Raw genomic sequence first — 17661 nt, 5'->3', positions numbered from 1 at the left:
AAAAGAGACAAGCCCTTTTGTGGGGGATAAGTCTGGTAATAACTAGCTGAGCAAAGTACACAGTTGACAGCCTAAAACACCTGAAAAATTTCACTGTCTTTATGACCATTATCTGTTAATTTACATACATCAAGTTATAGAAGCTGTCTGGATTCTAAGGATGTCTATCAACAGCAAAATCCCAGAAACAAATAAATTATCCCTAGCACTTGCTACATAGGCTTCATCACAGTGAATACAGCATACGGTAGTGGGGCTCTCTTGGCGTGTACCTTCTGATCCGTCAGGGAGTACATGTTCCCAATGATCTGGGCGGCCATTTTCCTGGTGTCCGTGGAACGATCCTGAAAAGCTCTCTGGACAATTGGCATGATAAGTGCTAAGGACGGAGCATCGATGAAATGGACAAATTTGGTATCCAGCAGGGTCTGCAGACACTTCTGGGTCTTCCGGGAGGGGTCAGTGAGGGCATCCAACAGAACTGGAGCAATTGCTGCACATTTTTTTTTTTTTTAAGGAAAGAAAAAAAATTGTACATAAAAATGTATATTAGTGTGGGATGGTATTCTCTCATAGGACTTTTTAGATCCTAAATCAAGCGGTAGCTCAGAACAGAGAAAATTCTAATGATGTTAGCTGATAAATTGGAAAAGGACATTAAAAAGGCCTTGAAGCAGATAGCTGTTGTTGAGCTTTCATGTTATATAAGTCTAAAAGTAGTTTCACTAGAATTTTAGACTTAACCTTAGACAAAGTGAGCATAAAACTTGTTATTATAAAACACGCTTGTGTCAGGACCCCTCTTGGGCATTAGACATCAACAGTTCTTACCAAGGATTTCTGGATTCCTGATGACAGACCCAATCTGCCTGAGGGCTTGCTGACCTGCTTTCTGCACCTTCACATGGGAATCCGTGAGCACTTCAGTAAGTTTTGGCACAATATTGGGCAAGCAAGAAGAGAGCTGTTTGGGGGCACAGTATGCCATAGCTCCCAGCAGTTCCACTGACCCTGTGCATGAAGTACACAAAAGAAATAGATATCTATCTACAGCAGCACACAGCATTAAAGAGACATAAGACAATGACCACTATTCACCTCAAATCCAAATTCAGTGTGGGCTGACCAGTTAGAGAACACAAGTGGCTGAAGTGCATTAAGCCACTAAAAGCACTTTATTTTTAATATAATGAAAAAGAAGAGGAGAAAAAAAGGAAACCTCCACTTATCTCGATTACTCCTAGATAGATGAGGAGTAACAAGTGTCATTTGAATTTGCGGTGATGAAAAGGAGTTGCTCACATGTGTCAGGAATCACATGTGTAACTCGAATGCTGTGAAGTCCACAATCCCCTTATGAGACAAACTATCGCAGCCATCTGCTAGATGTAAGGAAAGTGATCACGGGAAGTGACAGTGCAAGGAGCTGTGAGTTCTCCATAGTTGTGGGAGTCCCTACCAGCTTTGGTTCTCCAAGATTCTTCTTCTAGTGCTGCGAGAAGTGACGGCAAAACCAGCTTCACTCCATGAGTACTCAAGTTGCTCATCACTGCTTTTGCACAGTCATCTGCAGCCTTGAAGGGGAACAGACGACATTTACAAGCTGCATTACAAAGCATGTTCCTCATTCCTCATTCAAACACTCAATGGGAACAAACCTTTCATATTAAATAGCATCCAAGTCCAATGATACAGCTAGCTAAGTAGCTACAAGCTACCAGCCAATGAAACACGATGCTTTCTGTTACTAAGATCAATTTCTACCAGGCCATATTGCCTAAACCTTCTCAACTTGTGCAGTTAGAAACTGCCTTCACATCTCTGCCATTTCTGCCTTCTCCCAACATTACGTTATCAGAAATTCAGGGCCTCTTACCTCTCGCACATACTGATTTCCATCTCCAAAACAAAGCAGCAAGTGGGGTAGCACATGAACCACGTAAGGCTCAAAGAGCTTCCCTAGCATGTTGCAGAGCATCTCAAAGGCAAACAGAGCCCCTAAAGAAACATAAAGCAGAGTTGGATGGAAATACAACTTCATCTAAAGGGGATGGAAAGAGAAGTTATCATCTGCCAGTTATCTGTGGAGTTTGCCAAAAACCCTCAAATTTCACAGCTGAAAATCTCTTGCTTTGTCACACTCATGAGTAACGCTGTGGGTTTGTGATCTTAGAAAGGACCAGAGGCTCAGCAGCATTAAAAATATCCAACAGTCCTCTGGATCCTAGCTTAGGTATGTAGAAATAAGGACAGAAGTATCTAGCAGCAAAGAAAAAAAAAAGTAAAATAAAATAAAATGAAATACATGGCATCCCAGAAGCAGCAGGAGCCCTCTTAGCAACACCTGCCTGTGAAGATAGAAGGGAGCAAGCCCATCACCTAGAACCAAAAATCCCTCTTCCAACACAGAGCAAATGGAAGAGTTTTAACATGCTATAATTATCAATGGTTTCAACTGAGACAGTCCCCATTTCCCTCCCTACAAACAGGAGTAAAGGAAATACAGGAAACCAAACCAAGCAGTTCACGTATCATTTGATCTAACCACACTGGTAGAAGACATAAGAGAGATGTAAAGTATTTGGAGGGAGAAACTCTTGTCCCTCACCCTCTCGCCGACGGAAGTTCTTCTTGTCCTGGATAGCATCAGTCAAAGTGGTCATCATCTCCTGCTGTTTGAGGGACAGGATGCCGAGGCCTTTCACCAGGCCTGCCAGCCCGTACGCGGCACCTTTGCGCTCAGCATATTTATCGGATTCCAAAAGCAGCTGCATTAGCTTCTGAATCATTCCTCCTGCATCCTCCTTAATTGCAGGCACCAGTGGTGGTAGGCAGCTTGCCACTGATTCTTGAACCTGTGAAACAATCCACTAGCTGTCAGATCACAGAATATTAGTTACCAATGTGGGACTGCAACCACAATGCCAACTTTCTGTCACTACAGCAATTTTCCAACAACCCTAAAAACATCACAGCACTAGCCTGCCCCTGCATGGAACATGAAGACCTCCCTAAGAAGGGACTCACCTGCTGAGATGGTGTGGACAAGGCTGCTATCAGTTTGCCAACAATTGGTTTCACTTTAGGGTCACTCTTGTCCAGATGTTTTGCCAGTGAACCCATCAGAATGACCACGCTCTGTCTGACAGCATCATAACTGGCATCATTAGGAGCATCTTTCAGGAATTCTTCGAACACTGGCAAGAGAGAGTTAACACTGTCCTGAAAAACAAAATCACAGAACTTGCCACTAGTGTCCACTCAGTATGAGATTTGCTATGCTCAGTGGACTTGTTTGTTCTTCTCTGAGCCAAAAAACTGAACAATCAATCTGTATTTGCAGTTCATTTAATATGTCACATCGCATAAAACCTTGCGCTATGTACATAGGCGACAACTACTTCCTGCTAGAGAAAAGTTAGCTCTTAAAAATGCGATCCCCAAAACCTGACAGCACAATGTTTTGCCAGAAGCAAGAAAGATTGAATAGTAGGAAAATATTGCAGTTTTCATCATCTATAAGAAGAGGTCAGAAGGGCAGTTTTACGATATATGGGAGAGTGAAAAGCGCAACAGAAACACTGAGGTTAACAGGAATACAAAGGGCTTTCCAGAAGAAGGAACTGTCGCACAGAAGGAAACCAGAAGCTGAGCAGTCTACAGTCCTGCATCTCTCTCACGGATAGAGAAGGTCTAGCGGTGAGGAATAAAGATGGTCCTCAATTCTCTGAAGGACTCTAGTTGGACTGCAGTTTATTTAAACCAATGATCAGTAAGTTTTCCCATTTTGCTTCCCCCGAGGCCAGGGGAGAATTTCACCTCCCCAGGAGGAAAATTTATAGTCTAATTTTACTTTATTACTCTAATTTTACCCCATTTTAATTCCAACTAACTTAATTCAGGGTGTTTTGTTCTGCTAACAAAAAAAAAAAAAAAAAGGAATGAGAGGGAAGAATCACACTTAGTCTACACTAAAAGAATGACCCTAACCACAAAGAGATCCCTATTAAATGAAAATTTTCAGCTGTTACAAGTAACAGCAATCTCTAAGAAATAAAACTGAGTTACAACACAACGTCTGTATCTTCATTAGAATGCTAGAGAGGCATTCAGACTTACCTTGCCATGAGTGTTGAGTGTTGACAGAGCTGCATCTAACATGCACTTTCTGACCTCAGGATTGCGATCATTCAGGGCATCTGGCACAAAGAACTGGAAGAGGGGCTTCACCTGCGAGCTGTCCAGATGCTGCGAGAGCTTGTTGAGGGCCAAGGCTATGCCACACCTGTAAAGATGGTGAGTTGAGCTTAAGCACTTCTGACAGCACATGCTTGAGGTCACATCTCCTACCATAATACATTCCAGAAAGCAATAGAGATCCACTGTGAAATTAAAGGGCTTCAGAGTGTCAGAGCATCATGCATTTCACTTCACAACTCTGCTGAAGGTTCACAAAAGGACAGCAATCCTTCGGCTATGTAAGGACTTCCATCATGATTAAGCATGACAGGTACTCAGGCTAACACAAGGCCAGACACCAGCATCACTTCATTTACCCCTGAAATACAGCAGCTGTAGAACAGGGCACATCAGCTCTAAACAGATTAGCTTGAGACAGGCAGCAAACAAGATGTCTCCAATTAAACCTCTAGAGAGCATATAAGTAGACAAAAAGTAATTATCCAAACTGAAATTTGTCTACTTCATTAAGATCGGCACTGCTGCTCTTGAAACTATCAGTTGCAGTATCCAGTGTGATATGACAGAATCAGACAGTCTGGTTCTCATCAGAACAGAGATGATACCCCCCAATGTTTTGATGGAATTGAATGCATTCCAGTTTGGTCTACCCAGGCTGCTTGAGGGGAACAAATATTTTTTACCAGGAGAAACTACAGAATTAGGAGTCAATAAAGCTGCATGCATTTTGTTCCTTGAACGCTCCCTTATTTCTCCAGCACCTGAACTTTGAATAAAAATCTGGAACATCTCATTTGAATGCACAGGAAGTGATGAAATCAATCTCAAGATGACTATACCTTGCTTCCCACTGGTCAGGTGGCGATTCCGATATCACTCGTCCCAGAGCATCTAAAACCGGAGGTGGCCTCTGCAAAGAGGAAAATTTCATCAGAATGCCTTTTCCAAGGACACTCAGAGAGAGAACAGCCATACCAGCAACACCATTTTTTAAATACTGCAGATGTATGATACCTATAGCAGAAGAACACAGTAACAAGTAAGGAGAGAGCTAATTTAGGACCTAAGTTAAGACTTAGGATCTAAGCTAAAGACTTAGATTCCAGTCCCTGCTCTGCCAGTCTTCTTGTATCACACAATGCATAAATCTGAGCTTTGGTTTTCCACCTGCAAAACGGTGGCATTGCTGACTAGATGCTTGAGGACTAATACAGATCACCATAAGAACTCATACACAGCCACAGTGGGCTTGATGCATATCCTCATGACAGATGAAAGAAAAACAATGATCAATGTAAGATATAAAACACAGCACAAGCTTGTGACTGCAACCACTCGGGACAAGCAGACTTACATACAGCTTCTCCTGATAAATCTCTGTCAGTTTACTCATGACCTCTGCTGCTTGGTTCTGATATTGAGCTACAGCTCTGGAAAGAGCTTCAGCACCCGCTTGTCGCACAGCTTCTTCATGGTAGATGACATCTTTGATGAGTAGGGAACAGAGATCAGGCTGCAGCTCCAGACCCATGGATTCCCACAACCTGCAGGTGGTGGATCAGTCATCAGCAAAAGAAGCCACTGCTGCAGGCAATATCAGGCTGACCTAAAACTGCCCTTCATCTGCGGGAAGCAAAGCCCCTGCCACAGAGCTCCACAGGGCAAGCAAAACAGAAGTCCCCTTACAATCTACTCAGCCAGGAAGAGCTCTTACCTCTCTGCCAGCTTCTGAATCTCATCTTCCACATCAAATTTCACTACCCAAAGACGACGCAACAGATTCAATCCATTCTTTTCATCACTGTCTGGGGTTGGCAGAACCATCTGCAGCTCCATCAGTCCCTGGAATGATGGACAGGAGAATCAATGCAAGCATCTTGTTTTCAGTTAAAAAAAAAAAAAGCTTTAAAACACTTCAAACCTTTGCCAAGGCAAACTTTACATGCTTATAAGTGTCAAAACTCATGATCACTTGTGAAGCATACTACCAGGGTGGCCAAGTTGTCTCAGTTATATGAGTTTTTAACACCACAGAGTGCTAGATCTAGAGTGCTTCTTTGTGTAAGATAAATCCAACACAAATCCTTTAACGATAAAGGTCTGATCATCTGGAGAATTACTGTTCAGTAGCTACTGCTTCCTTCTGCAGACACATTGCCCAAAGAGTAGCATTACAGCTGGTCTGGTCTCCATCAGTGTGGAACCAGATTCACCCTGAAAAATTAAGTAATCAGCGCAATCCTGAATAACTCCCACCTACCCTGAGAGCTGCATCTCGAACATTCATGCATGGAGATTGCAGGGCCTGAAGTAAAACATCAATCTCTTCCTGCTCTGCATAGGCACAGCCATCCTCCCCACTGCTGCTGGCGCACAGGGTCATAAGTGCATTGGAAGCCAAAACCTGAAATGCAGTGGGGAAGTATAAGAGACTCCACCGTGACGTCTGCTTCTTGGCACTTGGTCAAACTAAGTGCAGGATGGGCATGGGCACTATTACAAGAAAAGAAACTGACAGAAGTGATGTGGGCTCACGCTGAAAACAAAAACTGACAAGTTGATTTAAGCCCTCTACCTTTTTGTTATTATTAATTTTTCTCTCATCCCGTCTCTCAGGACAAGCTTTGCTACTGGTCACTCAAGGAAGCTATTGCTAATTTTGGAAGGAGGTCTTAAGAAGAGGAAAAGGTCTTAGAAGAGCAAAACAATGTTGCCTGTGGACAACTAAAGAATATGCTTAGTGCAATAAAACTCATAGGAAAAGAGATAATATGCATTTTATACATCCCAAGAAAAGTATCATAAATGTAGAAGACAATTAATAACATATTAACCACCAGGCTCACAAACTTAAACCAGATACTACATTTCCCTAGGTCAAATTATGATAAAATTTCGGCAGAATCATGACTGTGTTATGAAGCTGAGGACTCACCTGTAACCGTGGAGATCCCATTGAAATCACTCTGGTCAGCAAAAGCAGCATATCCCTCCGGGGCAGCAGCTCCGGGCCATTCTGAAAGCAGGGAGAGGGAAGGAGAGAGAAACAAAATCTTTTGCCTTGAAGCTCCAAAGTACCTTGCCTGTGTGTGACACTCCCTACTTTAAAAACAAAACCAAAACTTAAGGCAGGACAGGAAAGTAACACAAAAACAACTGCAGGAAAAAAAAATCTTACATTTTAACTCTCAATTGTAACATGAATCTGCTTTGTCCAACTACATACTTATTATCTGAACTAATTTGCCTACATATGCAGGCATATTGGAATCATGATTGGCAACTTGACAATCCAGTATCTCAAGATAAGAAAAGACAAACTATGAAATTTCTTTGAACGGAAAGTTAGCACAGTATATCACTTTGGCATTTCCAAAAGCTAAGGGAAAAGCTTACGAATAATGAAGTATCAATTTGTTGATAGGCAGCACTAGTTCTGTGCTGTATACAGACCAAAGGAACCAGCCAAGACATGTTGGGAAACACGTCAGATCCTTGTTACAACCCACTATCATACTGATGTATGCTGGCAAGGTCGGAACAAATCTCTCCAAATTCACTGCCTGGTAACAGGGGCGTAAAGGATAAAAAAAAAAAAAAAAAACACAGAAGAGAAGAGATAGGAAAACTGTAAAACTGTGTAAGTGGTATCTACAAATGTACTGAGTAATAATTTCAACTGCATGACAACTCAACAGCTTATGCTTCTTCTTGAAAAGTTTTGCTTGCTGAAGGCCACAAACATTGATAATCCACACCTTGCTCATCCCTCATCTGCATCACTGTTTAGGGACGCCATCTTCTCCCTACAGCTCTCACTGACCTCATCCACCAGCAAAGACTGGCCCTTTGCCGATGATCTCAGCTGAGCATGGACCAAGAGGACCTGCAGAATCTTGACCAGAAACTCCTCCTGCTCTTCACTGTCATAGGGTGTCTCAGTCAGAACAGTCTTTAGGAGAGGGAAGACTATGGAAAATGCTGGAGCTGATAAGGGGGCAGCACCTGCAAAAAGGAAAAACAAACCTGCGAGTACAGCTGAAATCCTTGCACCTCTGTTTTACAATATTGGGGCTGGGGTAAAATTTATACTTTGGTAGCTCCTAAGGGACATGGACAAGTTCAGCCTTATTAAAAAAAAAAATCACAATAAGCAACTCAAAGTATTTCTATGTGCCCAGAAACACACAGCACAAGTGACATTGCCTCCTGAGTATTTGGACTGAGCCCCTATAGCCAGCGTTTAGCGTCTTCAAAGCAGCGCACACAGCCTGCCTCATTTTTGCCCCTTATTAGTGGGGGCAAAATTAACAGTGGTTCTGCTAATTCTGGTGGTAGGCTCAAAAAATAAGTGCTAAGAATCTAAATGCACCTCCATCCCTTTGAAAGAACCAGAGCTTTTGGATGCCTGTTGTTAAAGGGTTTGATCCTTCCCTTTCTCAGGCCTTTGCTAAGGAACACAACAAGTATCTTCTGGTTAGTCCAAAGTAAAAACATTGAACAAAATATAAAAGCTATAACAAGGAATAAAATGTTCTTTTTGTCTTCAAGCTAAACTGTCAACAATACTTGCTTACAACTCAAGTATATTTATGGTTAGGTACTAAAATTTCTTCTTAAGTGTATGCCCATGGACTCTAGCTAGAGCCATTTTTTCTATATTGTTAAAACGCAGGTACTCCATACCTAAGGAAAACATTCACTTTCAGCATTCTCTCTATGCTGACAGTGTATGCCAGATTTTAAATTTCCAAGATGCAGATGAAGAGCACTGCAGACACAATACTGCAGTATTAGTCAGCTTATGTAGGGCATAGATACTACAAAAGTAGTTCAAGGGAGAAATATTAAATACCAAACACACTGTGAGTTTCTAAGTATTAAAAATGCACAGTTTTGGTGAAAATCCCTCCATCCCACATATAAGATATTTCTCTTTGAACTTAAGGCTCAGTGTCTGTAAACTTTCCAGCCTTTCAAAACTTCAAAAAATAGGAAAAGACATTTGCAAATATAACAGGACTTGCCCTCAAAAAAGTCTTACAGAACTTACTTCCTTTCTCTTGCAGTGAACAAGTGAACAAATTAAAATATTCATTTAAATAAGTATCGTACAAAATCGTGAAGGGAAAGGAGTGAAAATAATTCTAATTCTTTCTTTATAATTTTTCATAACTTCGGGGAAATGAGCTTTAAAAAGGATTTGAATGTTAACAAATGTGCAATTACTATGAAAAATAAATTATAATGGAGACATGGAATCATCACCAAAATGTTCAACACTGAAGTGGTGCTCAGCATGGCCAATTGCTACTACTCAACTGTGAAGAATACAGGTATACTTGTGCCACAATCAGAAATGCACCTGGAGACAACAGAAAGGTATGGAAAGAACTGAATTTCTGGGATAATAGACCACATGGAATCCTAAATTTCCTTTCAAAAAATTATAAACCATCTGCCACAGCACTTTTTAACTAAGTTAGCTGATAAACAAATCTGGACACCTATCGCCACAGTACCTCACACACTTTGAGTCAACCTAAGCCACCCCTGACATCAGGGCAGATCCTTCTATACTATTCTGTTCTTTGTGGTGGCAGCCCATTTTTTGAAGCAGATCCAGAAGAGATCCAGATTAAAACAAAACCAGTGAACTGGGGGGGGGGGGGAAAGGGGGGAGAAAGAAAAAAAAAGTTCAATTTTAACCCAGATCATGTTCTTGCATTTTAAAAATGCCCTAGTGTTACAGAGTGGGAAAGAACTGCTGATTCTGCAGCTATGTTAGAATAAAATATTAATGAACTGCAGCATTGGATACCAAACAAGTAGAGGCCATGGGCACTTCACTGCTGAGATCACAGATAAGAAGTAATTATTTTGTCTCACCACTCAGTGTCACTGAATCACTCATGCTAAGCGGTAGTGAAAGGTAAGAACTGTCTTCAGCAAAAATGAACTTTAACTTCATTACTGTTATTTCTGTGTATCATTTAAAGAAAAAAAAAATATTTCCAAACTTACAGTACTTGCAACATAATCTCCACTACTGCTACTGCAAAAGAAAGCTTAATGAGGAAGTTGAGAGGTAAGTGGAGGGAATAAAACCCACAGTGTTTTTTACCTGGCTCTCCCTTGCCTGTCCGGCTAGGGATTGTGTGGGCATGCAGCAAACTAACAACTCTGTTAATTGCAGTAGGCAGCTCTTCTTGGCACCAGGATTCATCTAATTCACATTCTGGTTTTATCAGGCGCAAGGTCACATGGCTTACTAAAGTACCTATCATGAGAGAATAAAGAATCCTTGAGGGGACTAACCCAGAAATTTATGGAGAGAAAATAAATCCCCAGAAATACAGATGAAAGCATCATAAGAGAGCTCTGGGACATCTCCCCTGCAGAGAGGCAGGGGAGAAAGCACAGCACTGAGGCTCATAGGAAACATCTTCATCCCCAAGTTATAATATCTGCTAAATGAATACTATTCTGTTTGCATCTCCAACGAGAAGCAACCTGTTGCAAAACAAGAAACCTTATCAGGAAATTTCAATGCTTCCAAGCTTCTCTAAGGACCTTAACCCCATCATGGGCATGAATGCAGCCCATCAAGCAAGGACTTCCCTCTTGCTGGAGGAGGAAGCAACTGTAGCCATGACACTACAGCGTGGACTGAGCAGAGTAAGCCAGCTGAGGGGCTTACAACCCACTGAAGTTTTCAGTTCCCATGCCACTTTGCAGTCACCATTATCATCACTTGTAGCAGCTGATTCCAAGTCAACCTGGGCCAGCCAGTCCTCAGGACTGACAGATCTTTACTCAACAAGCACCCATACCCTCCCAGCTCTCCACAGGAGAGACAGTCCTGTTGTGATCAGCCTCCACTGAGAACCCGTCAAAACGAGAGAACAAGGATTTTTGACATAAAAAAGACACTCTATCCTTGAATAGCAATCACCAACACCAACCAAAGGTTTTCAGTCGAGCAGGCATAACGCAGGAAGCTAAGGAAAGAAAAGGATCCTTAATCCTTGGAGCAGCCAGTGGGGATCTTAGAAGTGGCAAGAAGGAACCGACGAGACCCGGGATGTACTGAGTTAGACCAGGAGGCTTTCTCTTTATAACAGTGTCCAGGATGCCTAAAGCTGTTTCCAGTTCATTATCGAGCTGCAACAGAAACAGTTCCAAGGGTTAACACGAGGTAGGAGGGAAATAGAATTGTTTAAAGATGACTTCTGATGAAAGAAACAGATCACTCTGTTATTCCGATTCCTTTTTGTCAAAATTACTTGTTCATGATAGTTGCACAGTTGGCAAAGATGGTCCTCAAAAATTTACCTCCTTTAGCCGTTTCCTGATCTGAGACTCCTTTTCCAACTGTGCATGCATCAGTTCCTTCTGCTTGCTAGTCAGTTGTACCTCATCCTTTATTCCCTTCTTCTTCTTTATCTCCTGCAAAAGAGCGCCACAGACATCATTAGCTCGGAATTATTAAGATCATATGACATAATAAAATAGGTGAGATACTCCAGTGCCAGAAACATCAGTACTAGCTTTCTTGTTCCCACCAACTCACCTCCTTCAGCTCCAGCTCAATGATCTGTTCTTTGAAAGAATAAGCTTTATTCTCCCTCTTCATATTAGTCTTTTTCATACTATCCTGTTGAGCACTGAGAAAGAAAAGTAGAGGAAGAATCAGCACTACGCTGGACTAAGATCCAGAAATACAAACCTAGGATCCAGACAGCTTCTGACAAACCCAGATCCCTACTGGCTGCAAGTCCACAGGAATCAACCCCCAGGTTCAGGGACCTGGGTAAGAAATTAGTCTTACCTCTGTATTATTGACTTGTCATACAGTTCTCCCTCTGGAGTCTTCATGATGGCATATTCCTCTCGAGTAACCTGGCAGAGAGCTGGATTCTGCAGAGATGCTGAGATGGTGCTGATGAGCTGTGGGAGCACTCTGCCAGGTGATAGTAGAGAGAGAGATCCTACTGCATTCATGGAGGACTAGCAAGAAAACATAGGAGAAAAAAAACACTGTGATTAGTATTCCTTATAGTCGTCTCAAAAAGCATGCCCTAGTCAGGCAATTCTTTGAAAGTATTAACTTTCTCATAATGAGCGTCATAAACCCTTGTCCAATGGGCACCAAAATTTTATCTATAACTCTAGTCAACTACTGGTATACATTCTTCTCCTCTCAAACCCCAGCTGCTTTCCTTCAGAGATGTTCTCTTCGAACCTGTGCTTTTCCCACTCTTCCAGACAGATCTCATTCCTCATAGACTATTTAATACTTAATCCCCCCTTTCAGGAAAACACTTTTGTTCCAAAGCATCTCAAAATGAACAGAAAAAAAAAACAATTTATTACCTGGTTCTCTGAAGTATAAGCAGTGATTTTGGGTAATATGTCATTCAGGTGTTTGGTAACAAAGTCCTTAGGGTCTATCTTCATCTTGATGAGGAGGGCTGGCCAAAGACCAGGCTGTACTGCCACTAGTATGAAGAATAAATGGGCCAAATAAATACAAAGCAGATTGCTAATACAATGAAACAAAAAGTCAAAAATACACTGGTCGGAAGAGTGGTCTTATGCCAACACCTACCTACAGATGGGTGATGGCTCACCAGCAGCATCTCCAGAGCCAGCTTTTCTGTCTCAAAAGAGTCCACGCCCTGTCCTGCCACAGTGGAGATGACACAGAGTGCTTCATGGAGAACACGAGGAGGGATATATGCTTTTCCCAGCTCAGACATCTCTCCTGACTCTGTCACCAGGAGCTCATGAGGCAGAACCTGAGTATGGACAACTTGCCATTAACAAATCACAGCAAAAGTTCCTGAGCAAACCTTACTACTGAGGATACTTCCTTACAGTAACACTGTACCAACTGCCAACAATCAACTCCCTCTGAGAGTAGTAAGAAACTGAAGTTTTCAGAGGAAAAAAGGAATAGCAATAGAAAAGAAACACACAGATGGTAGTGACAGAAAGGCCGAAAATGGATGACAACGCTAGATTTGGCCAGCAGATGTAAACTAAAACCAAATTGATCATTTTTGGCAAAGAGTATTTTGGAAAAGGTTGAATCACTTGGCCTAAATATTATGTCCAAATTCTACAGGCTATCTTTCTCCAGCATCTTTGCAAAAACTATTTTATTCCGAATGCATTTTTGACATGGGAAGACTGTTTAGAAAGGCTCACCTTTGATATTTAATGCAACTTAATCTGTTCTGCAAGTTGACACGGTGCTCGTTTAGCAGCATGTCCCATAGCAGAGTGGTTATCGTTTCCATTACTTTATATATCTCTCTTTGTTTTTGAAACTAGTTGCTATTGAACTATTTCTATCACATATGCTTTAGGTAGACGGCCTGAGCTATTATCCAGGGCGAAAGATCTACAATATCGAGAATTAAGCACTTAGGCTTCCATTGGAGATTAAATTTGGATTAATACAATAGAAGGGCAACGAAAACTACAGCTTCCTCCTTGAATGATTTGGAATAGTATGGCTTCTGTGCACATAGGAAACACTTAGACTCAAATGTCAGGGACACTGACATAGCAATATGCAACAGTGTAGTAACATGTTGGCTTTCCAGAGGATCACAAAGACAAAAGTTATTTTCTTTGGTTTCGTTTTTTTTTTTTTTTTTTTTTTTTTTTTTAATGTTGCACTGTATGTCAATACTAACAGCAAAGCTAAGGAAGGGAGCTGATGTGCAGTCTGTGAGCAACTTTCTAGGCAGGAACTAGGCTTCTTATGAGAACTTACTCATACTCATTACTAGGCTTACCTTATGAGAACTGAGAACTGCTTTCAGCTCCTCCAAGAGCCCATAGGCTAGTTTGTACCCTCCAAGAGAGGACAAAAGTTTCTTAACAGTTTGATGGGCCTGTCTTCGAACATGCCACGCCCGACTCATCAGTACTGCAATGAGGGCACGGTGATACTGCCTGAAAGTAGAGAATTAAACAGGCTTGTTATGGAAGTTAGCTCTACAAACTAACTAGACACAAAAAGACAAGGAATTCAACATTTTGTGCAAAGCCCCAGGCCCACCCCTTCCATGGCCTGCATTAACATTCAGGCGCTGGACACAGATCAGACACAGCGAGTGCATTTTACGTACTGAACTTTACTTTCAGGGAGCCGTTGTGCATGATCCAAAAGGAGACGCTCTGTCAACTGCAATACTGTACACATTACTGGGGAAAGATAAACATTTAAAACAGCATGAGATTTCACACAGAGACTAACTTTTTTTTTAACCTAAGAACGAACAAACAGTAAACAGGACCCACTGAAACAGCCACCAAACTGGGCTTCTACATATTTTTCTATGTAGCTAAAGGCAAGTCCAGCTCAGTTCTGGTAAGACCAGAGGAAGCATCATGAACCAATAGAAACATTATTAGCTGGATTCAAACAGGATTTCCTTGACCAGTATGTGTGAACTATTTATATCTTAGTCAACATAGCATCCCAAACTATGAATACTACGTTCAGTTGGCATAAATACTGTTAATTGCAACAGTGCTCAGGAATGTCTTCAATAAAACATGTATTGGTTTCCTAAAGAGCGCACAATGCTAAGGAATGGTAGCCTTGGTATTTCAGTTTGCACCATCTCTGAGCTTCAGCCCTCATTACGTCTTTTGTTTTATGTTATCAATGTGCATCCCTATCATAAGGGCACCTGAAAACAGAAAGCACCTGAAACATGAGGTGGATTATATCCTGTGTGGAATATAGTATGAGGGACTTCCAATGTTCAAGGAATTGGACAATTTAGGACTGTTACGCACATCAGCTGGATGTTTCTGCTTACACAACCATTAACAACATTCATATCACTTTTACTCTCATCCTCTTCCCAATTTCAGGCTTCCCCCATCCATTAGATTGGTTGCATCAATCTACTGACAAAATGGGAAACCACACAGACTCTTTTTGCCTTCAAAAGCTTTTACAGAATATAAAGATTTGGAGTAATGAATATTTAACAGCTCTATTTCATTAGTGATATATTAATGAACATTAAATGTAGATAATAATTATTCTAGATGCACTTCTGAAAGAGTAGTCCATTCATTTTAATTTAAAATCGGATCCTTCAACGATCATACAAAATGGTTAACAAGCAACAGTAGGTCTCTAAAGCACCAAGTAATAAAATTCAACAGCAATTGGATATACAATAAACGACAATTTACCTTCCTCTGATGCAGACTGCAAGAACTTCTCAGATGTGAAAATTTGCCTTTTTTCATCCAGAATCAGCTGCCAGAAACCACTCAGCTTAGACTCTGACCAGAAAAGAGCATATGTCCATCAAGAACGTTTCGAAACAAGACAAAACTTACCAGAATATATGAATACAGTAGAATTCTGTCTCCTGAAATCCCTAAAGCTGTTTCTATAGCTCTACTTTTCTTCAGTTATAAAGTCTACCTGCTCTCTCATTCAGAACCATGAGCATACCCAAAACCTACCTGCTGAAAAATATATTTCTCCTGACAAGTGCATGAATTTGGACAATTCCTTGTAATACATTCTAATAGAAAAAAGATTCCAGATCTGCTATTTTGCAAAGACGGTTTGCAAAATTACTACAGAAATAACAAATAAGGAAAGACTCTTAATGTCTCAGTAAACTCCTGGCATTTACAGTCTGGGTCAATTTTCTTTTTTCTGTCAGAATGAGGAGGAATACTGCCCTAAGCAAATGGAAGCTGAAATTTGCAAAGCTAGGTAAAAGTAAGAATTCTTCACTGACTTAATCAGAAGAAATCAGCGTAAATCTTTCATTGGTCTGCAAAAGGGCAAAGATTCTCTATCAATATTCAGACTAAGGAATAGTGTCTCATACATGCTGTGAAGAAAAAGCATTAACTCTCAGAACACATTTATACTGGATTTTTCTGGGTGTTTTGTGACTTTACCTGTCTGTCCCTCAGTTACAGACATCCTGCAGATCAGCAAAGCTGCAGCAACCCCTTCTGCTACCACGGGAACCTGAGTGCTCTGAGACGCTGCTTTTTCTATTGTCTGGATCAGCATTGGCAGTAAGTCCATTCCCTGTAACAAGGTGTCACCTGAGGAGACAGAAAGACCAGTTGTAAAAGAACATTGTCCTTCAGGCTTCACATGAGAAGATAATGACAGTTCTCTTATCATGAGGCAGGGAAACAATCCAGACACACTGGGAAGATCCTGAATCTCCCAAACAAACCACTTGTCCATCACTGCTATAATTAAACCTCAACAGTAAAGGTGATAACCACTTTAAAGCTTTCCTCACAGACAAAATATTCCAAACTCAACCTGGGGTTCTGTCCATGAGAAGCAAAAGACAGTGCTAGGTTATATATAAGCTAGGTTACATATTGATTCAAACCACACAGTCTAACTCGTACTTCAAAGACTCTGTTTCCCTAAAAGAGCCAAAGCACCAGCCCTGGAAGCTACAACCATCTGTTCCACTTCAAACCTCCAGAAGTCAAGTAATCCAATTGACTTGCAATTCCAGGAAAACTGAGTTAGTCATTCCCGAAATTTCTACCAGAAAAGTCTCGTACACAAACTAAAAAAGGGAAACAACAGATCTTGTGGCTTTGTAAGTTAAATATTTGCAGGTACTATTTAACTGTGCATCTGCAGGAACTAAAAGCCCTCTATCCACCTTATAACCCATCCAGTGAAGTACTGAGGTGGGTCAAAGCAGTAGAGGTCAAGAGCTCCAGTGATGAGTAGATTCTTTGGAATATAAATGCATTCAGCCCTAATCCCTTAAACAGCTACATATATCACGCACATGTACTCTCCTTCCTCCTGTCAGACATGACCAACTTCATATTGGTCATACTGATCTCTCTAAAAGGACCGATCTCCTGAGATGTCGAACTAGTTTTCCTATTTATTCTTCCCCTCTGCAATAACACAGGAATTCCTGACAGCTACAATACATAGAAAAACATAGAACTACAACTTTGTTTTGTTTGCCTTTTTTGAGAAAACAATGGCAAACCACTGCATCTATACAGTAGTTACTAATCTCCTAAGCAGACATGTATTATCTTTTTGATTCAGACTGCATTAGTAAGCAAAGGAGATCTCATATGTATTTTATTTAGGCATTGGATTGGATATTCCCTCACAAAATCTTTCCTATTCTGTCATTATTCCGTAGTTATCCACTTATATCAGGAAGACAGTCAATTAGTGTTAAGACACAGAGTTATTCATAGCTACAAGTTTTACCTTTGAAAGAGGCTAGCATGCAGTGCAGGTATGCATGTCTCACAGCTGAGGTGGAGGTTTTAAGGCTGAAGGCTTTCTTTAGCCATTCTACCAGCTTCTTAGGAACTTCTGTGGTGAACCGAGCACACCAAAGAGCCAGGACAGAGACGGCATGAACCAACGTGCCTTCATGAACTAGGAAGTAA

The 17661-nt window shown here is 41.2% G+C and overlaps 1 protein-coding gene across 1 annotated transcript in view; it reads right to left on the bottom strand.

Moving 5' to 3' along the window:
* GCN1 (GCN1 activator of EIF2AK4) overlaps positions 1-17661 on the bottom strand; it is a 39853-nt gene that overhangs the window by 13869 nt on the left and 8323 nt on the right. Inside the window, exons 14-38 of the mRNA XM_088532404.1 lie at positions 17477-17650; positions 16159-16311; positions 15430-15522; positions 14346-14421; positions 14010-14169; positions 12812-13001; positions 12577-12701; positions 12032-12210; positions 11774-11867; positions 11536-11649; positions 11166-11364; positions 10325-10480; positions 8024-8205; positions 7136-7216; positions 6461-6604; positions 5915-6042; positions 5555-5744; positions 5040-5110; positions 4120-4285; positions 3028-3222; positions 2609-2855; positions 1877-1998; positions 1460-1574; positions 832-1011; positions 273-493 (exon numbers count right to left, since the gene is read on the bottom strand). Coding sequence (XP_088388530.1) covers positions 273-493; positions 832-1011; positions 1460-1574; positions 1877-1998; positions 2609-2855; positions 3028-3222; positions 4120-4285; positions 5040-5110; positions 5555-5744; positions 5915-6042; positions 6461-6604; positions 7136-7216; positions 8024-8205; positions 10325-10480; positions 11166-11364; positions 11536-11649; positions 11774-11867; positions 12032-12210; positions 12577-12701; positions 12812-13001; positions 14010-14169; positions 14346-14421; positions 15430-15522; positions 16159-16311; positions 17477-17650 — 3755 coding nt within the window. The remainder of the gene's footprint in view (positions 1-272; positions 494-831; positions 1012-1459; positions 1575-1876; positions 1999-2608; positions 2856-3027; positions 3223-4119; positions 4286-5039; positions 5111-5554; positions 5745-5914; positions 6043-6460; positions 6605-7135; positions 7217-8023; positions 8206-10324; positions 10481-11165; positions 11365-11535; positions 11650-11773; positions 11868-12031; positions 12211-12576; positions 12702-12811; positions 13002-14009; positions 14170-14345; positions 14422-15429; positions 15523-16158; positions 16312-17476; positions 17651-17661) is intronic.

This window comes from Tinamus guttatus, unplaced genomic scaffold, assembly GCF_059628265.1.
Source record: "Tinamus guttatus ecotype Peru unplaced genomic scaffold, ASM5962826v1 Tinamus_guttatus_pri_ptg000459l, whole genome shotgun sequence".
Lineage (NCBI taxonomy): Eukaryota > Metazoa > Chordata > Aves > Tinamiformes > Tinamidae > Tinamus > Tinamus guttatus.
Note: the sequence above shows the minus strand (reverse complement) of the source record. Positions and strands in the feature narration are given on the sequence as shown.